The sequence below is a fragment of the Leiobunum rupestre genome, chromosome 8 (assembly GCF_980474605.1).
Source record: "Leiobunum rupestre chromosome 8, qqLeiRupe1.1.hap1, whole genome shotgun sequence".
Classification (NCBI taxonomy): Eukaryota; Metazoa; Arthropoda; class Arachnida; order Opiliones; family Sclerosomatidae; genus Leiobunum; species Leiobunum rupestre.
The window spans coordinates 57763237-57774939 of NC_143391.1; the positions used below are offsets into that span (position 1 = coordinate 57763237).

The following is an 11703-nucleotide window of genomic DNA, read 5'->3' on the forward strand; positions in this document are numbered from 1 at the left end:
TTCGAAAGAACTCTTTGACGTGCACGCAGTGCCGTTAATTTCCGCCCCCTCCGACCAACCCCCTTAAAGGGAGAGTAATCAAAAAACAAGTTAATAAATTCATGGGTATTTTTTTATGAATTTGCTAATTTATATGACTTTTGGTGCTTAAACTACCCAAATGTTTGATATAAATTTCCTAAAATAAACCCATTTTAATCCCAGTTTAAGAATTTCTTTAAATCATATTACCACTAATTTCAATAATTTAAAAGAATTATGTTCGTTACCTATTTCACCTTTGATACTTTCCGTCTATCTAACGATAGGAAATCATATGGCCTCAACAGCTTTTGTATTGGTTAATTTGGTTTGCCCACCCGGGTATACTGGGGGTGGGCGGTGGCCATTCTTTAACATAGATTGGTAAATTATATATCAAACAATAGGAAATCACATGGCCTTAACAGCTTTTATATCCGTTTTGCCACCCGGGTCTCCATATTGTGGGCGGCATCCACTCTTAGGATGGCAATGTATATATCAAACGATAAGAAATCACGTAGCCTTAACAGCATTTGTATTAGTTTGCCTACCTGTGTCTACTAAGGGTGTATGGGTTTGCCCACTCGAATACACTGATGTGGAACTAATATTACGGCCTGGGCCTACTTGTTTTTATCGCTTTAGTCCTCGTAAGTGTTGTTTACAAAGAGGTGATATATATTTTTTTTATTTTAACATACTAATTTTTTTAAATATATATCCATTTATGGCTCTCAATAATTTGGATAAACTATCATTTGGTTTTTGGATAAACAATTCTGATGCGTCAACTATGATCCTAGTAGTTGAATACTTCTCCTTAAATTTGTCAGGCATTTATTCATCTACTAAGGCCCTAGAAGGCTACACTGTAACCTTCACAATCTTTGGTATAACAAATTAAACCATTTAACACAAATGTTATAAACGGTTGACACTGACACATGAAACCGATAGGCCAAATCTTCTTCGGGTAGACCAACTTTTAACCGGCACAATACCAGAAATAGTTGATCTCTGAAAGGTAGCGCCATTGGACGACCAAGATGGTCAAAATCGGACTTACATCTTTTCCTTTTATACCCTGAAGCCCCATTGTAAAGTTGTAGCTGATTCAAATCTGGTTTGATAAATTCGTATAAGTCATAAAATCCTTTGAAATTTTTACATCCAGTGTAAAACTCCATCTTTGAAGGAGTATGATAAACTTTATCCAAAAAAAATCTCTGTGCCTCTTCACAGTCCATCTCCAGTTTGTGGGCTTTCCGCTGATACTCTAAGTATTTCACTGTTAGAGAGGAAAGTGTGTCCTCTAAAGTTTCAATCTCTATTTCCATGGTTTTAATTTTCTTCATAAATTGTTCAACTGGCTCTTGCTTGGCTTTAAGTTCTACATTTTGAGCAAGTAACGACTTATTAAGAACCATAACCTTTTCCTGGTTTTCGAAAGCAGTACGAAGCTGATAAATTTCAGTTTATTGGGCCTTGATAATAGAAGTTACTGAAATGTTAACGTACGCTATGCAGTAGTTATGACCTGCAAACAAAAAAAAATGTTAATAAATTTTGCGGGAAGTTGTGTTTAAAGGAACATCATGTTGATTATCAATATTACAATTAAAGTTGGTTTTCAGCGTACAGTTAACTTCTCAAATGGGTTGCGAAGGCACTAATTCTTCAAGTTCTTTCAATTAACATATTACCACCTTTTGAGAAATTTCCACCCCATGAGAAAGTTCAACATAATGATAACCAAAATTGTAACCAAGTATTTTGGTATTTTATCACTAAAATTCTTACGACCAGTTCTAGTGATACCCGCAAACAGTTTGGTATTTTTGTCCTATAGCCTCCCGAGACACTGGCGTGCTCCAAGGTCTTTTCTCAGAAATCTTATTCACATCATGGGCGTTTGAAGTGATAGCCTCAATCTCATTTCTTGGGAATGTTTTGAAAGATACATCAGGGTTTGTGAGGTTTGAACTTGAATAACCTGGGACACAGCGGCGGCGACCTACCATTAATAGTTATTTCTTTCTGGAATAAATAGACATTTATTTAAATTTAAAAATGTTAAGTCCTAGGCCAAGCTTAGTTATTCCAGGTTTAAAGTATTAACTTAAACCTAGCTGGAAGCCTGGAATTAATAAATAAGCCTTGGTTAAGTTTTGTACGAAATTAACATTACGCGCTTTTAATAAAAATAATACTAAATTTTATTTGATAAATAAATGTATGTACATTTTTATGGCCGGGCTAAGTCGGTTTGTCGACATTTAGCCTCACGAGTTCACAAAAAAGAAAAAATATATATAAATATACATATTTACAAAGAATTAGAGTAATTTTTATATCAAATATAAATAAAAAGAACAGAAAATTGTTAAAAAATAACAAAAAAGAAAAGAAAAACTAAAAAAACTACTTAATACATTACTACCCAGGTAGCAAAGCAACGTTGCAATTTGGTTAAATTTTGGTTATCTGGTTGAAATATCGTTATGAGTTATTTTTTCAACGTTCTACTAACGTTGAATTATAGTTTATAAATTTAACTGTTTCGAACCAAATTTTACAATAAACTTCTTAACGTTAAAATAACGATGTTTTTAATAAATTTCGTCTCAGTTTATTTTTAGACGAAAATATAACGTTTCTTTTTGGTTTTGTTAATAACTATTTTTTCATTAAGGATAAATAACCATATAAACGTTCTTATAGAGTCTAATTCAACGATTAAGTTTCAAATTTAACTTAATACTTTAGTATATCGTTGTTAAAAATACTACAGCAAAACCTCTAAAACTTATTTTTGGTCTTACAATTTGTCATTTACCATATTTTCACCCGAATTAAGTTGCCTATTCGTAATTTATCCATCTATAGAAAAAAATTCATTTCATCCCAAGCATAGCTCAAGTGATGTGTTATAATAATTAATTTTATTGTCGGGTATAGAAAGTGATTGAACACTTTTGTACCCAGAAACGGGATTCTAGATGCTACAATTGTAATGCGCGTAGGAGTGTGGTGGCAAGCCCTTCATGCCACGCGCACGTGGACTAACAACTCCCTATACATGCGACCAATCGAAGTCGGCTGTGGCTCTGCCCAGGTAGAGATTATGTAAAGTGAAAGTAAAAGCAGTACCTACAAATTTGTATTATAGGCAGTGCTGCAGTGGTATAAGTATCGCGCCATTAGGCATGCCATTAGCACGGTCGGTTTTAAACAATCAATAGATAGTGCTGTAATTTGAATGAATATGGTAATTATAAGTATTAAATATATTATCAAGTTAATGATAAGCTTATAAAACATTAATAGATATTTACTAAAGGTCATTTGACATGATCGCTTGGTATTTAATAATTGATTATCATGACCCAGCAGTTAAGCCTTTGTATCACTTTCCAAAGTATCATTTGCATTAACAAACTTTTTTTTTAAAAACTATGATTTTATGAATTTATTCAAGCTATAAATCGGTTCACATTGTGTGCAATAAATTAACTTAGGTTCAATTTGTTTCCAATAAGTTTAAAATTTAGAAATGATACTTTTTATTTGAATGTTGAGTATTGAAATTGAGAAAAACTACATTTTTCTAAATCTTAAAAATTAATTATTATTACCAGGGCTATATTTACTGCTAATCTTGAAAAATATAGGCCATCACAAATTCATATTATTAATTAAAAAGTTTAGCAATAGACAGTTGTGACAAAAAATTCAAATATTTAGCTCTGATTACATGATTCTTGGTATGCGATACAGCGGGTGAGCAAAATACCAGTGTATTTAATGTGAAAATTTTAAATTCTGGGAGAAAATATAATTCCATTCCCAAATTGATGTCTCTACATTAGTTCACAATGTTTGCATTAAGTGATTTTAGGAAAAAAAATTAGAAATAATGCTTTTTAATTCAATGTTGAGAGTTGAAATTTTTAAAAATTCTACATTTTTCTTAACCTTAAAATATGGGATTATTTTCATTAGAGCTATATTTACTGCTTATCTTTAATACTATAGGTCACCAGAAATTCATATTATTAATTTAAAAGTTTAGCAGTAGAGAGTTGTGATAAAAAATTCAAATCTTTAGCTCTGATTACATGATTCTTAGTATGCAATACAGCGGGTGAGCAAAATACCGCAGTCTGTATTTAAAGTAAAAATTTCAAAGTCTGGGGGAAAATATAATTCCATTCTCAAATTGATGTCTCTACATTAGTTCACCATGTTTGCATTCAGTTATTTTAGGTAAACAAATTAGAAATAATGCTTTTTAATTCAATGTTGAGAGTTGAAATTTGGAAACATTCTACATTTTTCTTAACCCTAAAATATGGGATTATTTTCATTAGGGCTATATTTACTGCTAATCTTAAATACTATAGGCCATCACAAATTCACAATGAAAAAGTTTTGTAATAATCAGCTGTGATAAATAAAAATCAATCTTCATCTACAGTTTCTGTTTATATTGATAGACAAATTTATATTGCTTAGTTAGTACTAAATAATTTTGAGGAATGTCATTATTGTTATATTTAGAATTTTGTTTTCTGTTGTCATTGAGTTAAGGTGATTTGTGTACCTTCAATAATGAAATAGATTTTGTAGTACCATATGTTTATGCTTTTCAAAATAGGGATTAATTTGAAAAAGACTTAAATATTTAGGAAGTAACGACAAGTAAGAATAAACTTTTTTAAGATGTTTGACCAAACTGATGGAGATTTTAGATTAAGTATTGCAATAAATAGCGTGTATATTTTCCGCCAAAAGCAATTTGTGATATTTTAGAAACAAGTGAGATATTATGTTCCCTGTATACATCGAAATTAGTATATAAAATTCGTTAATTAAATGTTTAGTTTCAAATATTCTCGATTATTGGAAATACGATTCAAGTATTTTTAAATAACGTATATTCAAGTTTTAAGTAGATCCAATTTTTTATTGTCCAAAAAAGTGATTTGTGTTGATCTAATTAACTGATATGTTTTAGTAGTCCATATTGTATTGTAACCCAAAATTTTTATAAAAAGGACAGTTCTTTCTTTTCTTAACTTAAATTTTTTCCAGTGTCTGTTTATATTTTTATGGCTATCAATAAATTTTTATGTGAGAGATACATTAAATAAAAATTGAGCTATTTCGGAGATCACGCCTGCTTTAATTAGTATGTAAAAGGCATAAATTCTAATATAAGAACGACGTTATTTTAACGTCTAAAATACGTTGATTTACAGTTGGTTTCAATTAGAGCACTAACGTTAGAAAAACGTTTTATGGTAGTTTATTGAACGTTTAATAAACGGTTTTTTGTATAACGTTTTATTTACGTTGCACAAGTAACGTTTCTATTAGAAAAATTCTAACGTTAACTAAACGTATTTCTAACGGTTTTTTTATAGTATAAATCACCGGACATGATCTACGTTATTATAACGTTTGATTTCCTACTATTTATCAACGGTTTTAAAACGGTTTTTTAACCACATTTTGCTACCTGGGTATACACTGAATTAAATAATACTAAGTACATTGTTTATAAGCTGTTTCGTAAATTTTTTAAAAGACAGAGATTTACATTTGAGGGTTGGCTAAGATCATTCATTAGTTTTGGAGCATTACAAAACAATTTAATTTTAATTCGGTTCGCGCGTATGGGACTTCTAAAATAGAGGATTTTCGAGTGAAATAATTTGCGAACTGGATTATAGATATATAGGTTAAGACATTTATAGATAAGTATTAAGCATTGGTGATTGAAGAGCTGATAAATATTTAGTATATTATTATTCTGAAAAAGCGGAGCTGAGTGTACTTGCATTGATTGATTTTCGATTACACGTATGGCTCTTTTTTGTAATAAATGCAATCTTTTAAAAATAAATTAGAATAATTTCCCAAAATTGTAGTGCAGAAGGTTAAACGACAGAGGACAAATGCGTTATATAATTGTGTAGAGGTATTTTGTCTGAATATATGTTGGTTACGTCCAATTAAGTATATTCCGTATGCCATTTTTTGCAATTTACTCTATATGGACAGACCATTTAAGGTTGGGATCATAGTACAATCCTAAATATTTATACGTCGAAACTTCCTCTAGTGTCGTATTATTCATACTCATTTGGTTTTCGTGATTTCGCTTTTCTTTTGTATTAGAAAAGATAATATAGACCGTTTTATCTTTATTGATTTTAAGGAAATTGTCTCTAAGCCATTATCTATTTAATTTAGGCTAATATTAGTTTCATATATAAGATCATCTAAATTTGGACCTCCTTGTATGTTTAGTGTGTCGTCAGCGTATAATGTAAGTGTTTCGTTGTCGTCTGTAGCCGTGATATCGTTAATGAAAATGTTAAAGAACAGGGGGATAGAATTGAGCCTTGGGGGACTACTTGGGTAATTACTTTTTCCGTTGATAATTTACTATGAACTCTGGTTTGATTAATTCTATTAGTTAAGTACGGTTTAATACATTCATATGGAACTCCTCTGACGCCCTTTATGTATAATTTTTACCCCTAGTGCGTAATTATTGGTGAATTTTTACCCCTAGTGCGTAATTATTGGTGTCAAGGTAATCTATAATTTTTTTTTATAAACGTTGACTTAGCCTAGCTCTACATTTGAGCTTTCTCTAAAGCCAAATTGTTGAGATATTTAATAAAATGTTTTTGAGAAGTCTTGTAGTATATAAAAGCATTTGTCGAAGAATTTCGTAAATATTGAGAGACTTATATATATATAATTGTTCAGAGAGTTTTTATCAAGCTATTTAAATATTGGCACTACACTGCAAATCTTTATGACGCCTACAACACGTTTAAAAAACACCTAAAGAGCGTAACAAAATTAGAGCACCTGACACATGATAAACACTTGCATATATGGACTTTTAGTGTTCATCAGATGCAATTATGTGTACGGTAGATGCCCTCCTGATGTGCACTAAAAGCATTTTAGGTGCTCTGCCGGTGTCATATTGTAACATCTATAGAACGAGACCGTAACAAAATTAGAGCACCTTACACGTGTTGAACACATGAACATATGCACTTTTAGTGATCAGCAGATGCAATTATGTGTAACATATATATACTCTAGATGCACTCGAAGTGCAATTTACGTGCTTCTGCAGATGTTCTATTGTAACATCTATGGAACGAGATCGTAACAAAATTAGAGCTTCTGTTACGCCTAAATAACATCTGGCATCCCCGAAAAAATTGAAGACACATCAAATGAACATATAGAAAACACTTGCTCAAATTTCACTATAGTCGTCCAGATATTTAACGACAAAACAGGGCTCACAGATAGTAGTAAACAAAAATACACAGAGAAAAGGGTTCTATTAAAATTACAGAAAGTTTCTGGAAGCACTTCATGCCAAAATATTTCTGTAAATTTTACCATTTATTTAGTTTTTTTTTATGATAATAGTAAAAGGGTTGTATTTTTTACAGTAAAAACTAATAGTACTTTTCACAGAACATGTGTAGTAAATTTTACAAACGTTTTGTTTTTTTCCGCAGAGCAACATCTGTTAAAATTACCAATGCAAAGTTGTAAATTTTACAACACCTTAGTTCATTTAACAGATTTGCTTTTGTAAAAATTACAGATAAAAGATGTAAATATTACCACACCTTTGTCTATCTAAAAAATTAACTTATGTAAAAATTACAGAAAAAGTTGGTAAATATTACAACACCTTTGTTTACAGAAAAGGTGTAAAGGTTGCAGAAATTCAAACATAGAAGTTTTTTTATCGTAAACATTGAATCTGTGTTAATTTCAGTAAGCAAGTTGTTAATTGTACAATATATAAATATATAAAAGTAAATTATTGAATGAACTAATTTATTTCAAAGACGTGATACAGCTATATAGAATTAAAACAGCTTAAGTTAACAAAATTTACTAAAAATAGATTCACAATTTTTACAGTGGCTAAATTACAATCACATTTACTTTTTTTTAATTTCAAAAAAATTAACTTTTCTGGCTATTTAAAATTAAGTAGTTTATATAACATTACATAAATTCTACCAGACTAACATTTTTCCATCTCGATTATAATAAATACTACCAAAATGTTTTATAATTGAAACTCTTCAATGTCTTCTTTGAGTGTACTGCAGCTAAACAATAAAATAATTTTAATAAATGAACCTTAAGCACTAGGGTTTAAGGCGGGTTTTTTGTCTTCCAACAGTTATGATTAAATGCAATTGCACAAAATAGAGAAAAGATTTAAATAACTGCTAAAATTTCAAAATAAAAAAATCCTAATTATTTTTTTTAAATGGTGCCTTACACAATAGGTGATCACAGACTAATAAAGAACTATATTTAAAGGCAATTTCCCTTAAATTGCAGGCTATAAACACTGAAGCTTATGGTTGCGGTGGTTAAATATGTTTTGGGTTCAATAATTGCGATTCAGGGTTAAACTTTGCATATATATAGGTTATCACATAGAAGAAAGCTTCAATGAAAATTTTCCATCTCCTACCATAAACAATGAATGAACACATAATACCAATGCCTATTTTCAACTACATTTAAAGGCAACTTCCCTTACATTTAATTCTGGAAACACTGAATCTGCGTTCAACACAAAACTTTAATGCAAATTTTTCGCCAAAAATATGTTACTGCTTTATTTTTTATCCTACACAGCTAGTCAGACTTGGGTAAGGTTGTTTTTAATGAGGGTTCAATTACAATTGGCAAAAAAAAGCTTGAGCTTGGTTGAGATTTTAATACTCTGCACCCTATATCACTTATTTAAAAGCTCAAGAATGGTTTTTTCAAATGTGATTGAACCCTCACTAAACACAACCTTCCCCAAGTCTGAATTGCTGTGTAGGTTAAAATGATGAAATTGTTTTTGAGTTCAATAATTCTGCTTCAGTGTGATAAATTTGCATAAATTAACGTTAATGCGTAGAAAATCTTCAGTGTTTTCAGAATGAAACGTAATGGAAATTGCCTTTAAGTATAGTTAAAAATAGTCATTAACAGTCGGTGTTCACTTATTGATTCTGCTAGAAAAGTAAAAATATTGATGTAGACAACTTTTTAATATTTGAGTTTGATATTTGGGTAGCAAAGTACCTTTATCACTTATCTAAAAGCTCAAGCTATTTTCCCCCATTCTATTTAAACCATTACTTAAAACAACCTTCCCCAAGTCTGACAGACTGTGTAAGTTAAAAATGAAGTGGCTAAATATTTTTGGCTTCAATAGTTGTATTTCTTGGTAAAAATTTGCATTTATTAAAAGGTATCGTGTTGAACGGAGCTTCAGTGTTTTGAGAATTAAACCTAATGTAAATTAGCTTTAAAAGTGTTTATCTTTTGGAATATTTATTTACTCATATTTTCAGGTACATTACATATTTTTGTAAATATCACATTTGATATCACAATTATGTTATTTTATCACTTTAAAGCTTGAAGCTTTTTTTACACATCACCTAGCATAACTTCGCAATTGTCAACATTTTCGCCAATATTTTTAAATTGGTACATTTCAACTTTAAATTTCTGAAATTATCGCACAAATATCGGAAATATAGTTAAATCATCGACAAACTACTACAGGACTCGTAAGGTAAGCCTCCAAAATTACGCCCGCGTACCGTCGCGGCAAAATTTTTCACGACAAGCAGCGCCACAGGTGGAGTTCTTTGGAGTTAAAAATTCAGTACAAGATGGCAGCCGCCTTAGAGATAGAGCTTCGTTTGTTAAAAGGTAAAACTGACGTAGTACAATTGCCAAATTGAATTTTATTAATGTAATTAGTGTAGCTATAATTATTATTATCTTTTTACCATTCTAGAAATTCTTCAAAATAGATTTCAATCAATTATCTGTGAATCTGTTGAAAAACTATCTGATGCTTTAAATAGTCCTCATAATGATGAATCTAAGAGTCTACTCAATTTTTTAATAGCGCATGGCTATTCCTTAGAATATTTAGAAATAAAAGATACAGTGAAAGAAGTTATAACAACTGTGTTAATTGAGGGAAAAGGAAAATTTTCACTAAGGATGGGATTCATTTTACAAAATCATAAACTTCACGATAAAACGAGGGATGTGATAAAGAGAATTTGTCATAAATACAAAGTACAGGTTTCTTAAAATACTTTTATTACTTAAATTAATATGTATGTTATTACAGACTTCACTCTGCGATAACTCTTCTATCAACGTTGTAGCAGCTGCTTTACTCAGAAGGTTGTTAATAGTAATCAACTACTATCTTCTATCTGAAAAAAACAAGCCCATCAGTACAACAGAAAATTCATCTATTGAGAAAGAAAATATTTCGGAAGAAGGGGTACATTATGTGGGTGGTTTTGTGCTACAGTCACTGAAGAAAAAGATGACAAAAATCCAAGGTTTAGAGAATAGCGATGTTCTAAGATTAATCACGAATATGACAACTAGTTTTCAAGACAAAAAACATTATGACGATCTTAGTCGCTCACTTAACCGCGGGGGCTTATATAATCTTAATGAGCAAGGTTTTTTTATGTTTAAAAATATGGCCCAAATATGTTCAAAATATTATGACTCAAAAGGTTGTGAGCTTGTTTCAAATAGAAAAATTAAAGCGCAAGAAGAAATTAAGAGAAACAAACAAGTTCTCAAAGTCTGGGAAAGCGTCAGTGATAACCAATCTACTAATTTCAAGGAGAAAGCCTTTAACACTGTAATAACAACGTATTTGAATACACATGGTAAAGCTTTCACAAATTATTTAACTGAGAAATACCAGCGTGATAGTTTTAAAACAATTAAAAGTCTTCCTAGTCTTAGAAAAGCTTTAGGTTCTTGTGAAACTAATAAAATGTGAGAAACTAGTCTACTATTCTGTTATTGAAAATGAATTTACCTCTGCAGATGTGTTTCCTCCTATTATTTTTGGTAAAACTCCTTTTAACAATCTTAATTTGCCAACATTTTGCCCATATTGGCTGACAGTGGGATTCGTATTTGACCCACAGAGACTTCGGTGCTTACCAAACTTTTGTTCAACAGGATCTTGATTCAATTTTCGAGTTAAGACATATTTAGCTCCTTTCGAAAGCATAAACCGAATGATTTTTATCATTGAACAAGCTGTTCAAGAAAAATGTATTAATTAAAGGGAAATGTATGATTAACGGTTTAAGTACTTGTTATTTTCAGTCCCTCTGATGTTTCTGTGCTCAAGAGCATACTTTTTCGTTGAGCATTTGAAAACCCCTCTAAAGCTGCAACCTCGTCCTCCCATTCTTGGAAGTATCCCAGGAAGTCGTTCTTAAGCCACTATGAGAAAAAAATCTTTAATAATTTAGAAAACTTTTAGGATTTTGTGTCTTACCGTTAAACGGTTGTCATCTGGAAACTGGTATGGTTTTAAATTAGGATTTCTTTTTTGATATGAATTAGAAAAATTGGACACATTCATGATATCAAAGTATTTGTTCATTAAACTGCAGAACTTCGCTGTTTCGCTGCCCTCCTCTCCAACCTCCTTCCTAATTCCCACAGCCACTTTTGCGGATAACACCTGAACGGCATATTTCACCCTCATTTTTGCTCTAGATTTCAAATTAATATGCGAGAGTCTTAATTTTGGGTATAGTCTTG

General features: G+C 30.8%; 1 protein-coding gene across 1 annotated transcript; it reads left to right on the top strand.

The window, feature by feature from the left end:
• The first annotated feature begins 9773 nt into the window (after positions 1-9773).
• Positions 9774-10924, top strand: LOC149933783 (uncharacterized). The gene is made up of 3 exons (XM_090157422.1): positions 9774-9813; positions 9902-10191; positions 10247-10924. The coding sequence occupies exons 1-3, from the start codon at positions 9774-9776 to the stop codon at positions 10922-10924; spliced, it is 1008 nt and encodes a 335-aa protein (XP_090013548.1).
• The last annotated feature ends 779 nt before the right edge of the window (positions 10925-11703 follow it).